Source organism: Cebidichthys violaceus, unplaced genomic scaffold (genome assembly GCF_023349555.1).
Source record: "Cebidichthys violaceus isolate CVI_PGR_0920_01 unplaced genomic scaffold, fCebVio1.0.p SCAF_53, whole genome shotgun sequence".
In the NCBI taxonomy this organism is placed as follows: Eukaryota; Metazoa; Chordata; class Actinopteri; order Perciformes; family Stichaeidae; genus Cebidichthys; species Cebidichthys violaceus.
The window spans coordinates 1,517,040-1,543,937 of NW_027176739.1; the positions used below are offsets into that span (position 1 = coordinate 1,517,040).

The 26,898-nt window shown below is 45.9% G+C and overlaps 1 protein-coding gene across 1 annotated transcript in view; it reads right to left on the minus strand.

Moving 5' to 3' along the window:
* Positions 1-18,334, minus strand: part of jade2 (jade family PHD finger 2) — a gene marked incomplete at its 5' end in the record, with an annotated part of 71,757 nt that extends 53,423 nt beyond the window's left edge. Inside the window, 6 exons of the mRNA XM_068731737.1 lie at positions 2,547-2,711; positions 3,369-3,884; positions 7,942-8,058; positions 12,422-12,589; positions 15,569-15,780; positions 18,082-18,334. Coding sequence (XP_068587838.1) covers positions 2,547-2,711; positions 3,369-3,884; positions 7,942-8,058; positions 12,422-12,589; positions 15,569-15,780; positions 18,082-18,334 — 1,431 coding nt within the window. The remainder of the gene's footprint in view (positions 1-2,546; positions 2,712-3,368; positions 3,885-7,941; positions 8,059-12,421; positions 12,590-15,568; positions 15,781-18,081) is intronic.
* Between the last annotated feature and the right edge of the window lie 8,564 nt (positions 18,335-26,898).

Here is a 26,898-nt window from a genome sequence, read left to right on the forward strand (position 1 = left end):
AAACCACATCTGATGGTGGATATTCATGTCGTCACTGTCGGATATCCGATACTTTTATTATGAATCCCACCAAGAAGAAGACATCTGTGGAGGCCAAATACATTTCAACCTCTCTGTCTGTCATCATCAGTCCTAAAACATCTGGTCCGGTGCAGCAGATGAATTGCGGGACACACACACACACACACACACACACACAGTCAGTATACCTTCAGTAGCTAGCGTAGCGTAGAAAAGCTAACGCTAGTTTCCCGATGTGCTAACGTCTCCGTCCAACCTCTCCGGGTAACGGGTGTCACTCTCACACAACGTTTGACACGGTTTACGGTGCTTCACATCCTGCCAGATCAATGTTAAATATTTTCCACCGACTCCACTTCAGTTGTTTTAGCTGTTATTGATGGGATGAGTTCACCTTAGAGACCTGAAGTGGTGCGGTCCACTTCTACAAAACACACACACACACACACACACACACACACACACACACACATGTCAATAAGAAAAAGTGGTCTGGAGGGAGAACTGTGATGGAGTCCACAGATGCACTGACCGGTCAGGACGTTAGCCGGGCCTTCAACAATCGATAAACCCTGACCACCGGAGACCCACTGTGGTACGGCTTCGGTTACACGAGTCCACAGGAAACAAACGCCTGCGTGGAGTAATGTTCCCCCATCACAGACGCCCACCACCTATCGAATACGCACGTCGCTCACAATTGAGTCTTTCCATTATTTTTGCGGCGACGCACAACGAGAGGAAAACACAATCGACGGCACAATCGAGATTAGGAAATCGGACCAGCCGCTTGTAATCCCACTTGTGGAGTGATTTTGCACTTCATCATTTGGTTAGGGTTTGGGAAATGGTTATCTTAGCAAAAGAACAGGTCAACCCTGTGGGATGCCGGGCAAAGCTCGCCAATCAGATCTCCTTTTTAAGTCCATTTAAATGGTATTACCAGCTGAGGTTAAATGTAAGAGCCAATGATCAATTAAAACCTGTCACCCAATGATGAACTGTTGTGTGTGTGTGTGTGTGTGTGTGTGTGTGTGTGTGTGTGTGTATTATTCTTTTAGTGTGTTACAAAGAGGGGCATTTGGTTGGTAGTTAATTGCTTAAAGGTTGTCTTACCGTGAGCGAAATTAAACCAACAAAGCTAAAAACCAAACCAAGGCGAGCCAACTGCTCCGTATCACAGGCCAAAAAAAAATAAAAAAAAATGAAGGGAAATATAGTCTAACTATAACTACAAGTCTGCTGAATGAAAACACATTTAAGAGGATATTTGGGGGGATCGTTTTCTTTCTGGTAGATTTTCTTTCGGATCATTTTTAGGATAGTTTTCCCCAACATAAGAAGCAACATAGCAGTCCAGTTAATCCGAGTTAACCGTACCCCCCCCCACCCACCCCCCACCTAAATTCGGGGGTAGGAGTAGATGTTCGGCGGTGGGGCAGCCCGCTGTCGTTCAGATTCTGCCGGGTGGCTTTGCAGGGTCAGAAGGAGGTTTTGGGAGCACCGCTGTGTGCAGTGAATGCCTTCCAGAGCGCTGCGAACATGAGACCCGTGAGGCGAGGCTATGGGAACGGGGCGCAACCAATCCGAGAAACCGAGGCGAGGACATTTACATAGTGGTTAGCGTTCAGCTGCCAAGTGTGAGCCATGATACCGAAGGCAGTAGAGGAACACTGACCTCAAAAACTGCACCGCTACGGTCCAGGTTTAGACTGAACTGTAGTACGCATGTATTAAACACCTGGAACAGGCGGTCACGACGATAACACAGCTCCAGAAAGCAGACCGCACACTGCATGAAAGCTTCTTTCTTTTACTTTAAAACAAAAAATAAAATCTCATAGTTTCCACTGTTAATAGGTAGAGGAAGTAACCCTAAACCTAAAAGAAGAGCGGAATGTAATCACTTTTCTGAAACAATCAAACCTGAAACAACTTCCCTCACCTGCACCGACTGGTCCAGCAGCCGCTCCACTAAGGGAGGCTTTGAACAATAACCCAGTAAGACTTCCTGCAGCCTACCTTCACACAGGTGTGTGTGTGTGTGTGTGTGTGTGTGTGTGTGTACTCTACTCTTTCTGCAGCTTTTGAGTCGAAGACCTCGCCGACAAGAACCTCAGATTTTGGTTTACAGTTACAGTCTGGCAGCAATCCATCATCACCTGATCCACCCGAACTCCCCAACAGGTGGTGACCACTGAACAGCATCCGAGACATCTACCTTAAGGCCTGAGGACACTACAAATACTTAGTCTTTGAAAAGTTTATATATATATATATATATATATATATATATATATATATATATATATATATATATATATATATATATATATATATAGCTGGTACCACCTCCTCCTACACTATTCTCCTTGTAACTTTTTAAATCGCAAGAAACATACATTCGCTATTGCTGTGCTGAATATTGCGCAAAGACACAACTTTAACAGGCCTTATACCAAACACACACACACACACACACACACACACACACACACACACACACACACGTTTCTAGGACTCACCCTCTCCAGGTCTTGTCGGAGGTGTGTGAAGAGCTTGAGGCGTCTGTAGAGGACGTCCTGCTCCTGCTGGGCCAGGTTGTCCACCTCGTCCCTCTTTAAAGTCACCAGAGGTTGATTGAAGTTGGCCTTCCTCTTCATCTTCCAGAACTGATACAAGAAGTCCACCTTGAGGAAGAAACACAAATAATCCCGTTTTTATCATTTTATATACAGCGTTCTTGCGAAAGTCCGTCATTTATAGAACTACGTTCAACATAATTCTAGACAACCTGAATATTTGAAGTCTATTATCCCATTAAAGCGCGACACAGACTTTTCGTCCCCGTGTATAAAAAGCAGTTCGCTTCCTTTATAGTGAATAAAAAGCTCTCGCCTGCAGCATGTTTAGAAACCAAGCAAAGGCCAGTTAATCACTCTGAACAAAAGCCTGCGATTCATCAGACAGCTCACCTGTGAAGAGGCAGCAATTTACGTGACGCACTAGAGCCGGCACTCTAAACGCAGCTCATCAATGCCACATCTGATTACATTCAATTACAAACGCTTCATAATCGCCACTAATAACAGGAGATGCAATGGAGTGTTTGAAATGCTGGTGAAAGAGGAGAACAATGTTGTGTGGGATCATATGGTTTTAAGGCATAATGGACGGAAAGATGCTCCATAGATTCATTTATTGTCGGCGATGTTCTCCAGCCAATCACAAGAGGCTTCGGCTTCTTGTTCCGAGCCGACGGGATGTAATACTTGGTGCATGTGAACGTTCTCGCTCGTCTGGTGTCGCGTATCATCGGAGTGTTTGAGCTCCGTGGCGTAACCTACCTGGGGGACGGGCAGCGCCAGGTTTTCGGCCACCTCCCTGGGGTCCACCAGTCGGTAAAACTCGTCCTCCAGCTCCTGGAGCTTCTGCTTCCTCTGGCTCACCTTCTCCCTCTCCAGCTGTTCCCGCTCAGCCCGCTCCGACGCCGACACCGGAATCGGGTACAATACCGACCTCTGCTCCGCGATGCCGCCGCCGCTGATGTTTGGTTGGTGCTGATGGTCCGGCCGGAGCTCAGGGCCGAGACCGGTACCGGTGGCGGTGGCGGCCCCCCAGTCCGGTCTGGGCGCGGCCGCATTGGTGTTGGTGGTGGTGGCGGCGGCGGCGTGGTTACCGTTGCTCACGCCGGTCGACCCGGAGAAGTTGCCGGCTGCGTTGCTGCCGGCGCTGCAGCTGTGCTCCAGGCAGAAGGACTTGAAGCGCACCTCGTCGTTCTCTGCCAGGATGGTCCTCATCTCCAGGCCGTGGTCGAAGGCGCACGTCACATGGAAGGCCACGATGCAGGAGGGCATGGAGCACTGGGCGGGGGAAGGAAGAGAGGGAATTCAGCTCTGGGCAGAGACAGAACGGAGAACTTCGTTTCTTTATAATGCATTTAAATACCAGGAGCACAGGGCGGACAAGGACCGATATATGAGAAGGAAGCCGGGAAGGACGTAGGGAGGCAAGCGATAGATGGAGCACAGTCATTTTAGAGAGTAGAGAAAACAGTATTACTCTCTTTCTCTCAAGCAAACACACACACACACACACACACACACACACTTTTTTTCCTTCAATTTCTGTCACAGCTATTTGTTTTAAAGTGTCAGTTATCAGGGTTCCAATACGAGCGCAGCAAAGCAGAAAGACGAGCCGAGTCACAACAAACACGGTTCCCCCATTTCTGCAGACGTTCTGGTAACTTGGGATGTGTGTGTGTGTGTGTGTGTGTGTGTGTGTGTGTGCTATCCATTACAGGTCATACTAAGAGGCAGCCTCCCACTGAGTCCCTCCAGGCATGGTGTGATTTTGTGTGTGTGTGTGTGTGTGTGTGTGTGTGTGTGTGTGTGTGTGTGTGTGTGTGTGTGTGTGTGTGTGTGTGTGCAGGTCGGCATTCAGCAGGATGGTGACTCTCTTCACTGAGTTGTTCATGTCTAAAGTCTTCAGGAACAACCTTTCGTCTCTCGCTCTCTGGCTCAAGCAGCGGCTCTTTGGTGACGGTGAAGCCTCACACACAATCCTTCAGTGGGACATTTGGAAAAATGTGAAGCTTGTTGCCGATTTAACATAAAAAAATAAAATAAAAAAAATCATAAAAGAAGCTAACCTTCGATTATCCAGCACTTATCCTAATAGGAAGTAGGAATGGGACGATAAAGGATATAATGAAACCGTATTAATATAGAATATCTTCCTTGAACTCGCTCTAGTCTGTCTGTGCTGCATTATTCTTCATCCCTCCTCGTCACAGCCCAGACAACAACAACACACTGATTTTGAACTAAAGTAGCTCACCGTGTGTGTGTGTGTGTGTGTGTGTGTGTGTGTGTGTGTGTGTGTGTGGTAACCCAGTTCAGCATCACAACCTTTCAGCCTTCAGAGGGGTGTGAAGTCAGCGTGAGGCCACCGAGAGGTCGACCCTGTTTTCAGTAAGCAGCCACGATAAATACAAGTTTATGTGTGTGTTTATGTGTTGGGAGGATAAACTGAGAGGCATCATGCCTGAACCACGACTTGCATCGTTTCTCAACATGCTTATGAACACATTTTGCCAACACTTCGCAGTGAGTCGCTTGATAAATAAATAAGTGTAATTCTTACACGGAATGATGAACACGGGACCCTGGAGACTCAACATTCATGTTCTCGTTCCAATGCAACTACACTGATAATTATTTAATCATCTTTGGAAAAAAAGAGCCTCAGTCCAAACCGTTTTAATTTGTCTCCGGCCACACACACACACACACACACACACACACACACACACACCTGCTTAGCGGTTCTAGATAATTAAGAGGTGGCCACTGGACGCCGTCTTATTTATAAGGACATTCTTATGTGGTCCAAGTATCCTGTTTGAATTTAAGAACTCAAAGTGGCGTGTCTTGGAGTGAGACGTTCGGCGTAAGAATCTGGGCCGATTCTTCGTATTTCCAACGGCGTCAAGTGAAGAAATCCTGAAGGAATCATTGATTTTAGGAGTCGCCGGCGCAGCTGCAGTACATCAATGCCGATATCCATCACGCGGACGGAGCGAGAGCCCGACACCGGAGGAATATTGATGATTTGTCCGCCTGTTTTGGTTTTTATTGGTTTCCATAACCTTTGATTTTCCTCAAATCTACAAACATGTCATGCCCAGTGGGAGTGGAGGCTTACGTGGACTATCTCCATTTTCATTTGAACACTTTTTCTTTCTCCCCTCAGATATTGATTAGTCTGAACTGGAGCCTTTCATGTGGTGTCCTACACGGCGTAGGTCTAGATCAGCCGAGATGAATCTCAAAGCTCGGCCTACTTAACATCCAGTTCTCCCCTTTCATCCCCCCTCTGTTAAATTAAACTGAATCCACTCTGTATGAGCCGATTGCACATGTATTGTCATATATCGTGTTTTCACTTTGTGAAATATTTAGCTCCATTCAATTAAATGGGAAATATTCAAAATGTCTTGTGCTTCATTTTATACACATTTTCCCCAAAAAACATCATTTGGTTTCTCTCTGTTTTTTGGGAATCTCCACTGAATATGACATTACACGTATTTAAATGTTAAAGGGAGCCATGTTGTTGCTCTGAAATCTGTGAAGAAGACAAACTCTCCATGCAGCTAAAGCACCTTTCTATTAATAAAGGACTAATTTAGAGTCCCATCGCACTTATAGAACTTGCCAATTAACGCAGCAAGTCGTTAAATTCAAAATATTTAGGCCTGAACGCTCTGAGACACCCGACCAACGAATGTTTGTTATCGCCAAATTACCAAAAGATGAGCAAAGACCTGAAGTATCTCAGATTAACCTGGACTATAAAGAGTGGTCTTAGAAGGGAACCTCTGATCCAGTCTGAACCGTTGGACCTAGTGCGCATTAAAGACGACATTCACTCCGTTGTCTCTCCGACTCCCCCGTGGCGAAACCTTTCAGTCGGTTGCCATTTCACACTTCTCCCGACATTCAGAGGCTGCACAGGACCCCCGCTGCTCCTGCAGCGCTGCTCCTCTACCTGCTGCGCGAGGCGGCAGCTGATCAGTGAGTGTTGTTTGTACAGTCGGCCGCCTCCAGCCACGGAAGAGAGAGAGAGAAACTCTCTCTCTCTCTCTCTCTCTCTCTCTCTCTCTCTCCCCCTACAGGGGACTGGATTCTGGCTCAAGTACTCGCTGTTAATCTAAAGCATCGATACTGTGACGGCAAAACACCGTGAAACTAAATCTGGACACATACATCCGGCACGCGTGTGTGTGTGTGTGTGTGTGTGTGTGTGTGTACGGCGAGCTTCTAGGAAATCCACCTGGAGGGCACTTTTAAAGGCGAACCGTCCGCAAGCTAACAGCTGTAAAGTGGGTGAGTGTTAGAGCGCCAGCGGGGGTTTTGTTTGCGTACTCAGCAGCATGTTTAAGAGGTGCCGGGTTCAAACGGATCCACCCGCGCCCAGCGGGAGCCTAAGAACTATGATGATCTGTGTTGCTGAGAGACTTGTTATGTGAGTGTGTGTGTGTGTGTGTGTGTGTGTACTGCTTACTATGAAGCAAGGGAGTCTGTGTCTTCTTCTTCGCATATATATCGAGAAACGCTTATCCGATCTACTTCACCCTTGGCGGGTGCACTATGGGGGGACCCGAGGGAGTGCTTTTGATGCAAGTTGGACTCGTGACACGTTCAATATTAATAAAGTTAGATAAAGTAAGGGGGGGGGGACTCATTACATTACAGTCATTTACAATTCAGTAGCTATGTACACACCGTAGACTACGGGAGCAATTTTGGGGTTAAGTGTCTTGCTCAAGGACACATTGACATTAGTGGAGCAGGAGCCGGGGATCGAACCGCCGACCCTCTGATTGAAAGGCGGCCCTGCTCTCCACTTAGCCACGGTCACCCTCTGACTGTTCCTCTCTTGTATGGAGTCGTGTGAACACGGGCGACTGGAAGCAGACCGTGCGTCCCATCTGCTTATAACAATGAACTCCAAAAGTGAAAACCGTAATATTTGATTCTCACACACTGTTACAACTTTCACCAATTTTATCTTCAAGCTTGCTTTCACTCCAGCTGTGCAGACGATGTGCAGTGTGCATGGAAAAAAAAAAAAAAAAAAAAAGGCATGAAGATTGAAATAGTGAGAGAAAAGGACGAAGGAGGAGGAGGAGGAGGAAAGCGCATCTGTCTGTCTGGCTCTTAATAATGGACGACAGCTGCCGGAGCAAAATGCTAAACATGCCAAACAAACACCGGCATGCCAAAAAAAAAAAGAAAATGCATGAAAAAGCAGAAATAAATGACATATGATTACTACATTAATTCTCCGCAGAAAAGAATTGATGTTAAAATAAGATTCACAACAACATAAATCGGCGTTTATCCGACGCACCTGTATGCAGGTTCCTGTGTGTTCTCGACACAGGCTGCAGGACAGAGCCCAGCGGCTGGCGGGGATGTGGGACACCTTGGTAATGGGCTCCATCTTCTCTGGACAGCCTATACTCACCTGCAGGGAGAAATGCACAAGTCTGAAGCAAAGCATCACCTTGTCTGATCAACAGTCAGCGTTGTCGTGTGGAGAGTCATGGGGGTTTTTTTTTTTGTTCGCCGTCGTCATAACAACACTTTTAGAATTGTAGATTAATCGATAGGTCATCGAACAGAAAATGTCTTTTGTGCTTCCAGATTGTTGAACGTGAGGATTGCTGCTTTTCTTAAAAGTAAAAATGTAAAATGAAAATATTTGGACAGTTGGTCGAAACAAAATCAGCTGTTGGAAGACTGGGAAACCTGAGTCGAGGTATTTTCATTGTTGTGGAGACCAAACACTTGGTAGTCGTGGTGCATCATAAATATTTACCAGCTGGAGATTCTACTTCAACCATGTTTTTTTATTAAAGCACAAGATCTCTGGCTTAACTCCGCTCTCTGCTTGATAAAGTGATTTAATCTCCACCAAACCGAACCGCTCACTGATAACAATACACTGACTGCGGCTTGAACGATAACTTCTTCAGTGTCTTCCAATTTCAAAAGCCGAGCCCTTGAATTAGAAAGTCTGTCCCTTGGACCCAGAGCAGGAACACCTGGGCTCCTTGGGGAAAAAAGGCGGCTGTGACTCACTCTCTCTGAGCGGGTCTATTCAGAGCAGCTTTGGCTCCCCCCAAAAAAAAAAGTCATTGACCTGTGCCAACCAGCCATGCAGAATAGAGTGGAGAGCACTCGTCTCCAAAGTGCCATTTCTTCCTTCCTTCCTCCGCTGCCTGTTTTCTTTCCAAACACCATTCCACCTCGTTTTCACATGCGCTTGTTCTCGCATTCATTGCCCTCTTTTCCTTGTCCTTCACGCTCGCTTTAACAAGCTGACGACTGATTTCCGCAGGTCGTGCCTATCTCTCTCTCTCTCTCTCTCTCTCTCTCTCTCTCTCTCTCTCTCTCTCATATCATTATATCTGATTTTCTTCCGCCTCCTCTCGTCAGCTCATTCACAGGAGGATAGCGCACTCGACCCGAGGTCAATTTTCACTCCATTGAGGAGGTCAATAGAAAAGCAGCGTTCGGACAATGAAGCCCCAGCTGTCGCCGATGTGTGAAAACCGATCGATGGCCAAAAAGGATTTCCACTCTTTGAATCAGAGAGGTTGCACTTTACACAATTCCTCCACCTTGTCCTCTTCAGTTGGTTTGTCGATACTCAAGAAGTCAGGGCTGTAGATTTCAGAGACTGTGTGTGTGTGTGTGTGTGTGTGTGTGTGTGTGTGTGTGTGTGTGTGTGTGTGTGTGTGTGTGTGTGTGTGTGTGTGTGTGTGTGTGTGTGTGAGCACATAGCAGGCCTTTTAACACGCTCGTTCCCCAATTAGCAGATTCAAGCCCCAATTACTTCACGTTTCAAAGCCGCTAGATGGAAAACTGACAAAAATTGAAATCACTTCTATTGGAAATGGATGGAAAGTGTCAAATGAAAAGGCATTTTAAAAGAGGGGCTCCGTGTCTCTGTGCATGTGTGTGTGTGTGTGTGTGTGTGTGTGTGTGTGTGTGTGCGTGTGTGCGTGTGTGTTGTGAGAAGCCGTTTAAAGAGGGTCCCCTCTCTAGGGGTTGAAGGCAGAGGGCTGACGGCAGTGATACACACAGCGCTGCGGGGGGGCTGTATCGTTTGAAGGCTGGGTGGTGTGTTCACACACACACACACACACACACACACACACACACACACACACACACACACACACACACACAAACACACAGACACACACACTCCAGCACTCTCTATGAATGGCACTCACACACACAGAGCCTTTTTTTTCCTGAAAATTTCCACTACTATCATATTGAGTAGAAAACCAGCCAGTGTTGAGATGTGAGTGTATATATATTTGTGAGGACGTCTGCTATTAAAGCCTCTTTAGATCATGCGAGCACACACAAAAGTCCACGCGCGCCCCACACACACACACACACACACACACACACACACACACACACACACACACACACACACACACACACACACACACACACACACACACACGAAGCACAGACATGCAAATGATCCGTTTGTCTTCTTTCATCCCTCCCTCCTCGGTAGGAAGAGAAAACAAAAGCGAACGGAGCAACGAAAACAATTAGCCCAATCAAGGGTGACAGAAGGCAATTAGAAGTAAAAGGTTTGAGCTGCCAAAAGTCACTCCATTACCGAGGAATCCGCTGGTGGAGTGTGTTCCCGACACATGACTGACTGTCTTAAGAGTTTAGAGGTGTGTGCGGCGCGTGAAGCAACATCCGTTCCCTGAAACCTCTGAAGAGAGCGGGCTGCTTTAGGTCCATTTGGGAGCTTTCAGATGAGGCGCTTCCAAAAAGGTATCATCAAGACACATCGATGTGGAAACGAGGCGAGCGGGTTCCTCGTGAATCTATTTAAATTGCTTGCAGACTGACTAAAGTGTTTTACATTTCCTGAAAAACCTTGTAGTTTTGGATTGTTTCAAGTACTCTCACATGGTACATCGAAAGAGTTATGGGTCGCTGCAATCCTCCACCCTCTCAGCTGAAGCTAATATGAGGCTTTAGCAACCGGGGTTAACAACTGCTCATGGGCCTTTTTCCACCTCAAGTGATGCGAGCAAGCGACCGGACCAATCGGTGTCCTGTGAGGAGCTACTGGCCGCTACGAGCGTGAGACGACACAGAGGAGCCACTGTTCCTTCTTAAAAAAACAACAACAACGCCGGCTCCGGTGGAGGTTAGCGTAGCTGCTGCAATAGCATCGATTGTATCCGAACTGGAATTATATCTCTACTGGATAAAAGTAAAGTTATTTCACCCCCTCGGAAATTAAAATGTCTTTTTTCTTTTTGCGTCCAGTCTTTTCAGAAACATGAATGGTGGGTTAAAGTTTCTGTTGATTCAAATGGTGAAAAGAAAACCAGTGTACCTGAAAGAGTGTGCAGTAAAGAGTGTGCAGTATAGAGTGTGCAGTAAAGAGTGTGCAGTAAAGCAGTAAAGCGTGTGCAGTAAAGAGTGTGGAGTAAAGAATGTGCAGTAAAGAGTGTGCAGTAAAAAGTGTGCAGTAAAGAGTGTGGAGTAAAGAGTGTGGAGTAAAAAGTGGGCAGTAAAAAGTGTGCAGTAAAGAGTGTGCAGTAAAGAGTGTGCAGTAAAGAGTGTGCAGTAAAAAGTGGGCAGTAAAGAGTGTGGAGTAAAGCGTGTGGAGTAAAGCGTGTGCAGTAAAGAGTGTGGAATGTGCAGTAAAGAGTGTGCCGTAAAGCGTGTGGAGTAAAGAGTGTGCAGTAAAGAGTGTGCAGTAAAGCGTGTGGAGTAAAGAGTGTGGAGTAAAGAGTGTGCAGTAAAGAGTGTGCAGTAAAGCGTGTGGAGTAAAGAGTGTGCAGTAAAGCAGTAAAGAGTGTGCAGTAAAGAGTGTGGAGTAAAGAGTGTGGAGTAAAGAGTGTGCAGTAAAGAGTGTGGAGTAAAGAGTGTGCAGTAAAGAGTGTGCAGTAAAGCAGTAAAGAGTGTGCAGTAAAGAGTGTGCAGTAAAGCATGTGCAGTAAAGAGTGTGCAGTAAAGCAGTAAAGAGTGTGCAGTAAAGAGTGTGCAGTAAAGCATGTGCAGTAAAGAGTGTGCGGTAAAGCAGTAAAGAGTGTGCAGTAAAGCGTGTGCAGTAAAGCAGTAAAGAGTGTGCAGTAAAGAGTGTGCAGTAAAGCAGTAAAGAGTGTGCAGTAAAGCGTGTGCAGTAAAGCAGTAAAGAGTGTGCAGTAAAGAGTGTGCAGTAAAGAGTGTGCAGTAAAGCAGTAAAGAGTGTGCAGTAAAGAGTGTGCAGTAAAGAGTGTGCAGTAAAGAGTGTGCAGTAAAGCAGTAAAGAGTGTGCAGTAAAGCGTGTGCAGTAAAGCAGTAAAGAGTGTGCAGTAAAGAGTGTGCAGTAAAGAGTGTGCAGTAAAGCAGTAAAGAGTGTGCAGTAAAGAGTGTGCAGTAAAGCGTGTTTTCAGAGATGCTGCAGTGTCTTTTGAGGTGAGGATGGGAGGAAGTGAAGCTCAGTCAAAACACAAGTGCAGGAGTCTAAATAAGCAGTGTGTGGGTTCTTATCACAGCATCTCATGCACCACGCAGTCTTTCAGGGGCTTTTTCTTTTCTCTTTTTCTTTCATGGTGTCGGCGCCTCGTCCGAGAGCACCATACGTGTTTCAACACACATTCAACACCAAGCACATACTTCAGCTTTATGTAGCCACTTATCTAATGCAGGATAGATGGCTTTTACACTAACGTTGACAACGACTGCAGCTGTATGCACTCACGCAAATGTAAAATGAATAGAATAACAGCCTCACGTTGTATGCCGGCGTCGACCGGGACAGATATAAAACACTGCTCGACTCTCACCTCAGGGATCCATAAGGCACAGCTGACGTGGACCCACTTGGTTCCACTGCGGGTGGGCTTGAGGGCCCCCCCTCTCTTGGGGCAGAGCAGACATTTGGGCTGGACGCCCAGAGCGCAGGTCCGACACAGCCAGTTCCCCTGGGGTACCTTCAGGATGCCGTAACACGCCTGCGACAGGGGGGGGGGGAGAAGTTAGCAGAGGGGACGATGCACAGAAGACGAAGAGGCTATTGTCTGAAGGTTAACCAAATCCACCCAGTCGGGTTTGTACAGTACAGTACAGTCATTTTTAGCAGACGCTTTTATCCAAAGCGACTTACAATTCAGTATCTCTCTACACGCCGTAGACGCAGCTACGGGAGACATTTTGGGGTTAAGTGTCTTGCTCAAGGACACATTGACATGAGACTAGTAGAGCAGGAGCCGGGGATCGAACCTCCGACCCTCTGATTGAAAGGCAGCCCTGCTCTCCACTTATCCACGGTCACCCCAGATTAACAAGTGAGATATAATGTGTTGATCGCTGCACTTTAAAAGGTGCTTTGGTACCTTTTGGACAGAGCCAGACTAGTTGTCTCCCCTGCCCCAGTTGCTTCAAATCTTTTTGCTAAGCTAACCGGCTGCTAGCAGCAACTTCATACTTAGCGGACAGATATGAGAGTGGTATCATGATTCTTCGTCTTCTTTTTGACTTTCAGCTCATTTCAGCACGCTATGAACATAAACGTGCAGCAAATTGGAAATGTGCTTTTGGAAACGCAATCTCTCACAGCCACTGTTGACTCTAACCGCCTCTGTTATTTCATCTTTCTTTGTTAAAAAGGTGTGTTGCAATGAAGCTGCCGTATCTGAGATAGTGATAATAGTCCATTCACAGGCCAACGCCATCAGGAAATTAAACCCAGCAGACACACAGTGAACACACACATGGACACTGGGAAACGGGTTATGTGACTTTTTGGAGGCTAGAATTTCCCCACAGGCACAAAAAAAACCCACACACACACACACACACACACAGCCTCTGCTGGCTTCTGTATAACTTTGAACAAATCGGTTTAAAGAAAAATGTTTAACTACTTCCATAAAGAAGCGAGAGACTGCAGAGAGACTTGATTTCAACCAGCTGCACCACAAAGCCACCCCATGGTTTAGCTTTCATGGCTTTTCAGCATACTTTCAGCGGTTGCTGCATCTTAAACCCCCAAAAAAAGTAATGACAGTCTGCTGCTTATTTCCTCAGATTACAACAAAACTCCTCACTTTTTTCCCTTCTGAATCCTCTCACAGCTCCTTCAGAAGTTATGCTTACTGCTGCTCCAATAACACACACACAAAAAGAATTCCTCCACATCTTATTTTCTTTTCTTTCAACCGGAGTTACAGCGACTTATGGAAAGCACGACATTTTCCACATACCACTCGGTGTTGGCAGGTCATTGTATCATCAACACTCCACCCATTTCCCCTTTCCGCCAACACATTTGGGCGCCCTGAACGTTTTTCATGCCAACATAACAGCACACTGACTTATGTTTGAAAGGATCCAGCGCCGCGGGTCAGAAGCAGAATGATTTTATCGTTAGATATGATTTATCTTAACGCCTCTTTCTCCTCCGTTACTATAACGTCTGCATCAGATCTCACTTCTAACGAGTCAAATCAAACTGGCGCTCTTTTGGTCGAGGCCCAAATGAAAATTGCAAGGTGGAAAAAAAAAAAACATGATTTCAGGACCCACTGCTGCTAAATTCAAGCCTGGCCTCAGGACGCAATCACTCATCTCACTCTACAGAAGGAAGGCTGCATCGAATGTTATACGACCGAAAAGCTGGAAATACATCAAGAGCTAATAAAACAATGGAAAGGTATAAAAAAAAAAAAAAAACGTTGCACTGACTGAAAGCAAAGAAAATGAGACACGGAGGACTTCATCTACATTAAAAGCATTTAAAAATGCATTTTTAACCTGCTGACGGGTAGAAAGACGGCCTTACCGGGGAAGCAACAGTCATCAGCTTCATCATTACTGAATGCTCCCTCGGAGTAACCATTTACTTCCCTCTCTTGATATATGTTACTCGTTTGTCAGTACCCTGTGGAGCGTCCACTTCCAGTACAAAAGAAGTGGACATCAGAGACGTCAGCCATCGGTTCGTGGACGGACGTTTTTGAAGCCTTCAGTTTGGCATCGTGGCCGTCGCCATCTCGTTTTTTTTCCGCAATCGAGATTGACACGAGAGGGTGGAGCTAAGTACAAACCGAACTCAGAAGGTAGCCCCGCCCCTAAAGCCCTGCTTTCTGGTCTGTTTGACTCTAAATGTTCCATAATGTACTAAATGAACATCATGCTGTATTGAAGAAGACTGTAAACTAGAGATTGAGACCATAAACTCATGTTTACAATGTTTACTGAGGGAATAAATCAAGAGAGAAGTAGAGTCATTTTAGACTAGACTTCTATACAACCAGAGGAGTCGCCCCCTGGTGGACACTAGAGAGAATGCAGCTTTAACAGGTTGCAGCCTGAACTGGTCCCAATAGTTTGTCAATTGTGTGATGCATTGAGTTTATCTTTAGGCTGAAAGTCAGTAATTGGGGAACTAAAGAGCGAGATAACGAACACTGACCTTTTTTTCATTTGAGTACATGCATGAGACGAAAAAATGTCCACACTTTGAAACTGGGATGACTCCTGTTTTCCATCGTTTTTGAAACAATCCCACTCCTATTTCATGCTTTTTAACCCCCAATTGAGAGTGAAATTGTAAATCTGCAGCTGGATGTAACTATTTCCATCCAGTGTCACAACAGCAGGAAAGCAGAGGCAGTGCAGTGACACTGAAGGTGGGTCAGCGCCGACGGGGCCGACGGAGCAATTAACACCGTGTCCCGGTGTAACAAACACCCCCACCCCCACCCCCCCGAGCCTCGAGATGTCAACGGTACCACTTGTGACACCGATACAGCGCCTGCACTCTCACGCCGATGATGAATGAAGCCCCGGGGAATATGTAAGGCAGCTCCGAGGACAACAGCAAAACCTGGCCTTTGAAAACAACCTTGATTCTGTCTTTACATGAGTGCTACTTACAAACACAGGCACGCGGGCGCTTGAAGAGAGAGATAAGCCGCTTAATATCCGACCTGATGGACGCAGACGTTGCACTTGTCGCAGAAGACCATCTCGTTGCCGTCCTCTCCCTCTGGCGAGCGGCAGACGTCGCACACCACGTCCTCGTCGTACTCGATGCCCAGGCCTTCCTCCGTCTCGATGGCCTGCCGCATCTTCTCCTCGCACGCGCTCTCCAGCTCGACCAGGACGCACTCCATCGTCAGCTCGTCCAGCTCCGGCAGCGCTGGTGTGGACAGAAAGTCAAAAACTTTAAAAAGGGTGTTATACTGGGGCCAGCACAGAGCAATTCAAAGTCAGAGTGCAGCTTAAAGTTAAAGGACAACAGTAATGGAAAGCTGCTCAAAATGAGTGAGCAAATTGACCAAATTCCAGGGGCGGTTTTTTTTTGGGGCCAAAAGGCGTTCTTTCTTCGGATAGAAGTGTGCAGAGAATGAGCTGCAGGACGTGGGAGTGTGTGCAGTTGACCAGAGAAACGCTACATGTGCTCCGTCACTACAAGCCCATTTGCAATCAAAGCCAAAATGTGTCACTGAGCCCTTCTCGCCGACAGCTCGGTTCACTGTGCCAATATGTGTCGGCATTAGCGTTCATGTTCCTGCCCCCATTTGCATCTCAAAGTAATGCCTTGCTCCAAGGCTGGTTAATAGTTGATGAAAACGATGATTTAACTGGCAAATGCAAGCTTTCTTCCTCGTAAAAAAAAAAAAAAAAAATCTCAATACATGCAACGAGATTCCAATAATTAGACAAAATGGGTAACAGCAAGGCATTAAACCTAGCGTGACATTTTTTTATTGTGTAAATCTTTTGCTCAGACGAAATCTCTGGATTTTAGAAAGTATAAAAGTCATTTTTGAATTCAGAATCAGACTGAAGAAGCGTCCTCCGTCCTGGACTCTGCAGTCGAGGATTATTTATTGATTTACTTTGAAGGATTCAGAGTCTTTTTTTTTTTTTAAGTGGAGCTGTGTCTCCATCTGTTATTCATGTCACTGAATCCCTTCCCCATAAAAAGTTTTTTAAAAAATGAATAAATAACTTTATTTACTGGTTCTTGAGCATCTCGTTCATTTACAACCTGAGCTGCAGTTTCACATCAAGAAATGAAGCTTTAAGCAAAACACTGTTTAACTTCCAAATGATATTCAAACGTGAACATCTGCTGAAAACAAGTCAACTTTATTTTCCATATTTTAGGCTTGAATCTGACCGTGAACACAAACTTTGGTCCGAATGAAGAACTGAAGGAAAGAAACTGTCGAACTGTAAATGGAATTTTTTCGAAGCTACTTTTGAAGCCGCAGAGGGAAGTAGAGTTAGATATTAACCTGCACTGACATTTACACCATGAACTACACGCACACACACACACACACACACACACACACAAGAGGGAGGGAAGCAACACCACCGTTCACACATATCTGGGAATGTATGTGTGTGTGTGTGTGTGTGTGTGTGTGTGTGTGTGTGTGCACTGCAGTGTATTTACTTTATATTTATCTCCCTGTGGAGTGTGTTTCCGTGTTTGTTCATGTGACGGCTGTCCGCACACGCAGATGCACATTTATCATTGTGTGCATGTGGTCACGACTCAACACACACACACACACACACACACACACACACACACACACACACACACACACACACACACTGTAAGTGGAGGACTGAGATAGAAAATGCTGAGTCACCCCATCATGAGTCGTGCAGCCTCGCCCAGCAGAACCAATCAACCGTCTGTTTGTTTGTTCTTGCATTGAGGGTTATGAGGAGAAGAAAAAAAACGCTCTCTGCTCCAGGAAGAGCCAGTGCGTGTGTGTGTGTGTGTGTGTGTGTGTGTGTGTGTGTGTGTGTGCTCGTGTGTGTGTGCTTGTTTGACTTAAGGTTTTTGTTTTGATTTTAATGTGTCCCAGAAATAAAAAGGCCCGAAACCCCCGGCGGGGATTTATAAACACAATTACGATGCTCTATCTGAAAGGAGCCGATCAGATATGGAATGAAATGGTGGAGATGGGAGGGATGGGAGGGATGGGAGGGATGGGAGAGATGGGAGAGATGGGAGAGATGGGAGGGATGGGAGGGATGGGAGGGATGGGAGAGATGGGAGAGATGGGAGAGATGGGAGGGATGGGAGAGATGGGAGAGATGCTCGGGGGTCAGCAGTTGTCACCGTGGAGGCAAAATGGAGGATGTAGCGGAGCAGAGGAGGGAGAAAGCGACAGTAGCTGCAGAAGAAGAGGAAGAGGAGAGGAGAGGGTGACGATGGAAGAGAGTGAGGAGAGCTTCAGGATCAGAGCCGTCTGCAGGTTTCAGAAGCCACACTTTAAAGACCTTTGGAGACTTTTTGAAATGTTGAAGTTGAGTTTTGATGGAACGTACGGTATGTAGTAAAAGTGATGCGACTGTGAACAGACAGGTGTGAAAAAGAAAAGAAATGAAGCTATAAGATGTCGGATCCTTAAGCGCTTGCTGGCCGCCATCTACGATATTTGGGGGCAGCGAGTCTTCCTCTCGCACTCACCCATCTGTCTGAACTCGTGGTTGACCAGCTCCAGCCAGGCGACGTCCAGGTCGTCCAGGTCGTAGCAGCTGTGGCGCTGGGCGGGAGGAGGAGGAGGAGGAGGAGGAGGCTGGGCGCCGCTCTCCGCCTCTTCCTGCTCGCTGTCGGAAAGGCCGCCGGTCGACAGCGACCTGGAAACAAAACACAGAGACACATGTGGAGAGTTTGTCACGCGGTCTGGAAACAACGACGACGATGATGATGAAAACTTCAATTATTATTCTTATTAAACCACGAGCCTTTAAAGGATTTACCACGTTAATTAAGAGACTATAATCCTCATGATTCCAATCTATATGACCTATTTTTCTTTCTTTGAACATCGTTGATTTTTCATCTCAGGATCTTGACAAAATAATGTAGACTTTGAGGAAACTTAACCACAAATAAATACCCTGTTTCCACCACAATAACGTTCACTTCTCTCTTTGGGGTTAATAGACTCGGGACCCGCCGCTAGTCTCCTAAAGGGGGCGGAGGCGTGGCGAAACCCCCGTGACACACATTCAGGAAAGTGACTCTCAGTGGGTCGTCTCTGGATTAACCCTTCATGTTGGGTTCTGGGTAGAACCCTCGAAAACTGCTCCAGGTGGAAATGAAAAAAAAAGTTGATGTTTGTTGGCGCCTGCGTTTCTAAGAGAGTGTGAGTTCTCTCTTTGAGTTAATACAACTTTCCAAAACCCGTGTGTTTTGCTTTTTTTTTTTTTTTTTTTTATTTTAAAGATGCTGTACATACAAACAGGCTTGGTGACACAACGACGACACGCTGCAGTTGTCATGACAACAGGGATCACGTAGAAGCCCCTCCTCGTGTCTGCGGCTCTCCCCTACAGTCGGGTCCTGAGCTCACGGTCCAGAAAGACCCAATCAGAGTTTGACGGATGCCAAAAACAGTAAAGGAGGGCGAGGGGGCCGGGGGGGGGGGGGGGGGAGAGCCGGGGGCGATCGAAACAATGACAAATCAAATGGTTGTAGTAGGCAGCAGTGGCAGGAAGCTCCTCCAGGCACAGAGTCTGGTCTCTGGAGCCCCGGGGCCTGAATGTCTCTCTGTCAACAACAGCAGGAAATGGGGTCAGGAACTCTGCTCGACCCACTGGGAGGCAATAAAGGCTCATATACACACACATACACACACACGCACACACACACGCACACACGCACACACACACACACACAGGCCAGTGTAAAAACCTCTGGATACTCTAAGAGCTAATAGACACATAGAGAGATGCACAAAATAAGGCCGACACACACACATCAGGCAGGGAGGCACCACTGACACACTGTACACATCACACACATACAAACAGCTCTGTGTTTTGCATATTAACACACACACACACACACACACACACACACACACACACACACACACACACACACACACACACACACACACACACACACACACACACACACCGCAGTGATTCACACACACACACACACCGCAGTGATTCACACGCTCTCCTGCTGAAGTCGTGACCTTTGTGTGAAAAGGTGAAGTGTGTCAGTGATCAAAACAACAAAACAGAACAACCTTTAGCTCTCCGTTTCAACGGCTCATTATCACACCGCTCGCTCATCATCATCATCATCATCATCACCGTCCGTCCGTCACTGCCGTCGCCCTCACGTCAAGCAGCACCGTGATCCTCATCACCACCTTCCTCCTCCTCCTCCTCCTCCTCATCATGATCATTATCCTCCACATTATCATCACCACCGCTGTCTTCATCCTCACAACAGCTGCCACAATTCCATTCCGTGATCTTCACCAGGACGGCGTGTCATGCCCGCTGGCAGCTCAGTGACAACGTGAAATGAAAACAACAAAGACAAATCAAAGAAGCCGCTCCTGGACCGTTGCACGAACGGCAATTCTGACTTGCTAAATCACTTCGGGAGTTATTCTAATACCCTATAAATATGTAAATTGGAGTATTTATACAATATTACACAATAAAAAAAAACATCTGTCTGCACCGTAAACAGGGAAATTAATTCTTAGTTCTAACAATGCTCATCGCTCCTCATCTTTCATCCTTCTATTAGCTTTCCTCATTTTTCTATTCGACGCACTCGTGCTTTCACTTTTGACATTTTCTTCTTTCTTTAAGTTAAGTTGAAATATTAGAGTTCAAAGTTTAAGCATCTTCCCTCAATTCTATTCATGCACTCATCCCCTTTTTTTGTTTCTTTAAGTTTCAAGGTAAGTTTAAAATGTACGTTTAAAGTTTAAGATTTCAAGTTTATTTCTAATTTCAGTAAAAGAAGTTTTGGTTTGATCCCGTTGCTTCTTCCTCCTCTTCACTTCCCGTCTCCGACCCATTCCGCTTTCACTTCTACCTTCTAATTCTTCTCCCTCAGACGTCTGTGTGGTAGTGAAAGCACACACATCTCTCTGTGAACCAGAAACACTCTTGTGATCACATGAACTTGACCTGTGGTCGAGGCCTACGCGTTGCCTTAAATACCCTGAGACCCGTGCATCGGTCCGACGTCACCCCTCCCAGTGATGCGTGCATCGGGGATCAACAGCCGTTCCTCTGCTGATAACTGCATCCACTACTCTGTCCGTCTGCGAACGGGCCAGTTTAGACCACCGGTGCAGGATCAACGCAGGCCAGATTGTGATATCATCAATTAATCAGAAGTTCTACTATCTCGCTGTGAGGACAAAAAAAGGCAGAAAACTGAACCCTGTTTTGGTCCGGTACCGCTCCGATATGTGATACCGGACAAAGCCAGGAGAGAGAAGAGCGAGACAAAGACACACAAGAGACTCTCTCACACTCTCACACACACACACACACACACACACAGAGAGAGAATAGGTTTCATACTGGAAACACTGGACTGGTTGTGTCCGTTATGTAACGTTAAAAGCAGCGTCGGTGTCTCATTACTACTGGCCGGTGCCGTTATTGCATTATCAAAGGACACGGCGGGTGTTATTCCATAGTTTGTTTGTTCCAAATCTCGTGAAAAGTCCTCTCAAATGCTTCCCAACCGCCCCGAGCTCATCACTTCCCACTGGAGACGTTGATCTTCAACAACAGGATGGAAATATAAGTGTAGTTTTTAAGGAACGCTACTCAAGCGAGAGTAAGTAGCGCACGATTTGGGGACCATTAAATCTGCAGATTGATGCACGTGAGCAACATAAAACAGAGCATTGATGTGTTTTTAATAGTTTTTGGACATCACTGGAGACGCATTATGTCAGGCGTTCGGCTGCACAGACAGTAAACGGTGATAGTGGGATCAGTTCATCGCCGGTTCTGGTACGTTCAGGGGGTTTGTTAACACAACCGGGCAAGAACCGACGGGGCAACCAGTCGGCGGTGTGAATACACGGAGACGTTATGTAGCGCTTTTGAAGTGGATGTTGTTCTTAGCTTTTGTTTATTCTCATACGGGATTTACTGCGTTAGGTTTTATGACTGCTCTGTTGGTGTTTGTTTGGCTTCAAGCTGTGAGCAGCAGAGTAACGTGGGGGGTGTTAAGAGTTGAAAAGGAGAAAAGGAGAAAAGATCAAGAAAAGAAGTCACACCAACCTGTGGATACGAAGTAAACAACATCTGCACCAAAACTGAACACCTGCATGAAGTCATCAAACTAACATCTACTGTACACCTCGTAATAAGACCTCCATCAATCTGTGAAACTGCACCCTTTCTGTCCGACTGTCTTCTGTCAGACGTCCACGTCTTCTGTCAGACGTCCACGCATCAACCCCAGCGCGGGGACATTCAAGTCGAGCTCCCGGCCGGTTATGTCACCGGTACAGGAGACCAAACAGGAAGTGAGACATGAAAGGAAAAGCAATCGCCTTATAATAATGTCAAGTCAAAGCCATCTAACAGGATGCGAGTCAGTGAGGGGGTCAGAGTACAATGTGTTCTTCCACTGGTAAGTATCATGTAGCTCTCACACACACACACACACACACACACACACACACACACACACACACACACACACAGAGATCTTACATAATGTAGGTAAACAAAGCCGTGTGCAAAAGGTTTCTCGTTTGTCCAGCCTTCATCGCGACGACAAAGGGAGAGGTAAAGTGTGGAGTCGTCTGTCAACAGAGGAGATAATCTCAGCCCTCTGACACACTGTGCATAGATTGTATGTCTTTATATGGGACTGGAAAGCTTTAATGGTATGGACTCTTATGTTTGATTAGTCTACACGCATCAGCATTTATGAATATCTGCTGGAGATTATATATACAAAGTTTAAAACATTTAAAATGTCCCTTCTAATGTAGAGACTGCATTAGAAGGGACACTGCCCATTACAAGGGTTACGTCTTTATTATTTTGTGAATACAATGGTGCAGCTTCAATGTGTGTCGACTCAAAGGACATTTTACAGCAGTTGGTTGGTTTTGGTTTATTGCCTGTATTATGATGTATTCATGAAATACAGCGTTATCAGACGTTGTCGGGGACCGAAGGATAAAGTTATTATAAACTTCATTCCCAAACTAAGTGTCCCAGTCACACATTTTATTTAAAAAGGAGAAAGACGGTCCATGTCTAACCTAATAATAATAATAATAATAATAATAATAATAATAATTCGGTCACTAAAGATGGCAACCGTACTTTCAGTTCTTAGAGATCTGGGGTTATGCAGCTTTTTAAATCACAGTTGTTCCCTTTCTTTAAAGCCATTACATGGTGAGGAAAGAATACTTGTGTGATATAAAAAAGGAACCTTAGACTTCTGTTTACATGAGCGGAGTCCTTACAAGGGGAGCAGCACAGAGGGAACACCCACATGTTCCCTCCTTGGAATCATAACAATACGCCGGGTTTTTTTTTCTTCTTCTTCTTTTCTTTTGATCTTAACAGGGCGTCACATGAAATATGTATCAGGAGGAGCTTCACACCGCGGGGCTCTGATTCTTAAAACAATGAGAAACCAAAGGCCCCCCCCCCCCCCTCCCTCCGTCCCTCTTCCAGGCGTCTTTGGTTTACTACGCGGGACGCGCCTCTGGGGAGCAGAGGAGCGGGAACGTCGTAACGCCGCTGAATAGGATGCTATGTGAGCCTGGGCAGGGGGGACAGGTGCTTCATGTGAGTGAGTGATAGCCAGGGACAGAGCCAGAGACCCGGGTCACATAATCATTCTTCTTCGGTGGTACGCGGCGAGATTTGGACCGACTTGAGACGATGCAGCAGGTTTACTTTAAACCGAGCGGACGTTTAAATGTCTGACTACAAAAAGCTGTATTCTTACAAGGTCCACCGCAGCGTTCCCCTCTGAAGCAAATAGAAACATATGCAAATGCTTTCATATTTTATGCAAATGACTAGGCTTGGTTATGACATATGATGCACATAATTTACCATTACAGCTGCTCGTCTTTCTTATTTCCTCCATTTGAAGACTCGGCTTAGTGGTTCGTTTGATCTCTAGTTAATTAATACAAATAAAACAAATATATTCTTAATAGCAGTATATTAATAAATATTATTGAATCTATTTTTGACTGGGTAAGTAAAGATATTAATACGTGTAACTCAAATATTTTACACTGGTATTGTCCCATATTTCTGGGTTATACTGAGAGGTACTTTCTCATATTTGTCCTTCACATTTATATCAAACAGGATAGACTAAATATCAGAAAACACACTTTAAAGTCTTTCAAACCACAGCCTCCAAAATGACCATAACATTGAATTAACACCTTTAAAACAAAAGCTGAACAATAGAACTTTCACAATAAAAGGCAGGATTTACTGCAGGCGTGTTTTATGGCCTTGGTTTCAGCCGGGTCCACGTCTCGTCCTTCGTTTGAGCGACATATCGAGTGAAGAGGAAAAGTCGAGCATGTCTTCTCTGCGTGGATCTCGCTCTCCTCCTTTTCGCAGAACGTCAATAATAATGTCCTCTCGAGGAGGGATGAAGTGGACGGTGTTTACGCAAGACGTTTCCAGTGTGGGCAGAGCGACAGCGGCGGAGCTCCGCTCTCAGTCCGACTCTCTGCCCACACTGGAAACGTCTAGTTTAAAACAGACATCAACCGCTGACGGATCACTGGTGACGAGCAGCAAGGCCTTCTGACGGAGGCTGGACACACGGAGAGAGCAAGAACAAGACCAACGAAGACATGAGGGAACAAGACAGGGAGCCGAGACAAAGACAAGAAATGTGGGACGGAAGACATTAAAAAATGATCTAAAGATATAAAGAGAGCTTAAAAACTTGAAGAGATGCCGGCTGTCTGTTCGCCCTTCCTTTACGATTGACAGCCACCTTGCTGGATGCCAAATACCTGAGAGAAACCGACGCACAGAAACTCTCTTAATGAGCCACAGCTGATTACATTCTGCAGCAGCAGCAGCTGTCAGCCGGTAATATCGACCGAGAAAACGCTCATCACATGCAAAGACAGCTTTGTTAATAACTGGAGCTTTGAATAATACGAATAAGAAGAATGCAGTGTTTGCAGGTTTAAAGTCAGAATACATTATTTGATCGTTGTGATTTATAATATTAAATTAAGAACAAGCGATCGGCGCTAAATCACGCAGCGGAGCCGCTCAGACGCCAGGCGAAGGTCAACAAGCGGACGCGTTTTACCCAACAAGGGTCTAAGTGAGTTTTAAGGTTCTCGTCGACCAGCTGCACCGAGAAATGATTCATCAATCGGCCATAAACTGGCAGCAGGGGAACTACGAGAGGACGGACGGAATGAGGGACAAAGAAAGACGACTGTCCTCAGTTTGACTTTAAAAGTTAAGTTCATTTCATTTGAAGTCTATATAGGCTTCTATATATTGTTTTTAATTCCCTCCAGTGCGACACAGTACAGAATCCTTCCTTTTTAAACACGTTAAGTTACTGATTAATGAGTTAAAGAGCTGCACAGTTAACGGGACGACAGCCAGCGGGCCGTTCCACTGCAACGTCTCAGACGAAGACGTGTCTTCTGCCGTCTGAAGACAGATCTCACCGGTCCATACGCTCCGGGACAAAACTTGACGATAAGGGTGTTACTCTGCAAACAGTACGAGATTCAACCACTTGTTCAGACATACCATTCCTGTCAACTGCAAACAATCACTTCCCTGTGTGTAACACACTGCGTCTGTGTGTGTGTGTGTGTGTGTGTGTGTGTGTGTGTGTGTGTGTGTTGAAAATAATCTCTCATTCTTGAAATACCTCACTGTCACAGTACGGCTGAGAAACCGGCTATCCCCTTTTCTTCCCTGTAATCCTCTCTTTCTTCCCTTAGTTTTCCCACCAGACTGGGTATGTGTATGTGTTGTGTGTGTGTGTGTGTGTGTGTGTGTGTGTGTGTGTGTGTGTGTGTGTGTGTGTGTTGTGTGTGTGAGACAGTGTGTTGTGCCAACAGCCCCTTATCCTTTGGCGACCCGCACAAACCCCCCCTACTCTAAAACACAATCCCGTATCAGCATGCGGACTGGAAGAGCAGAATCAGGCCAGGGTCCAGCAGGGCACAGGGTTACCCACCCCAGGGGTTCAGGGGCAACCCTGTGTGGCGCTGCAGGGTACGTGTGTGTGTGTGTGTGTGTGTGTGTGTGTGTGTGTGTGTGTGTGTGTGTGTGTGTGTGTACAAAAACAGGGTTAACTAATGACAAAAACTGTGTGTGTGTGTGTGTGTGTGTGTGTGCATGCACATCTGTGAGTGTTAATTATTTCTGTCTGCATACTTTCCTGTCTGTCTGTCTGTCTGTCTCTCTCTCGTCCCTGTCCGTCTCTCTCTCCGTCTCTCTCTCTGTGTCTGTCTGTCTGTCTGTCTGTCTGTCTGTCTGTCTGTCTGTCTGTCTGTCTGTCTGTCTGTCTGTCTGTCTGTCTGTGCGTCTCATCTATGACAGAGTGAACACATTGAAGCATCTGAGAGAACGTAGAAATGATTCAGCCTCTGCGACCTTTTGTTCTTGCAATGTAATCAGATGAAATACAGAATTAAAATAAAATATATATGAAATGACACTGCAGTAATGGCTGCTGACTTACTTCTGCCATCAACACAGAGTTGTCCATGTGTCCTCAATACACTAACACACACACACACACACCACACACACACACACAGCAGAGGCAAGCAGGACGGACAGAACCAGACAGATGCTTATAAATTGTTGATGTGTACACATATATACACACACACACACACACACACCTCTGGATTGTTACAGTGTTGCTCTGGAAACGTGAGTCATCTTCATATCATATTTATATGGAGGAACACACACACCACACACACACAACACACACACACACACACACACACACACACACACACACACAGTCATCTTTGTTATATTTACGTGAAATTCAATGATAGAACTATATCTCAAACACACACACATACACACACACACACACACACACACACACACACACACACACACACACACACACACACACACACTGTTGTTCGGGTGATCTTTGGGAGTGGTGAGTCATCTTCATGTCATATTCATGTCAATAAAATCAATCATCTCTCCCGAAAACACACAAACATCATTGCACACTGACCTTTCAGAGATGAGTCACCCCTGTGTTGTGTTCATAGCAATCAGACAGAGTATCTCTCACACACACACACCACACACACACACACACACACACACACCACACACCACACACACACACACACAGATCATGTAAAGATCTTCTCCAGCTGTTGTATAAATCAGCTGATCACATCAAATGAAACGTGAACGCCGGCGGTAGAGAAACTCAGTGACGAGTCGTAGAAGATACAATACGAGTCGTAAATAT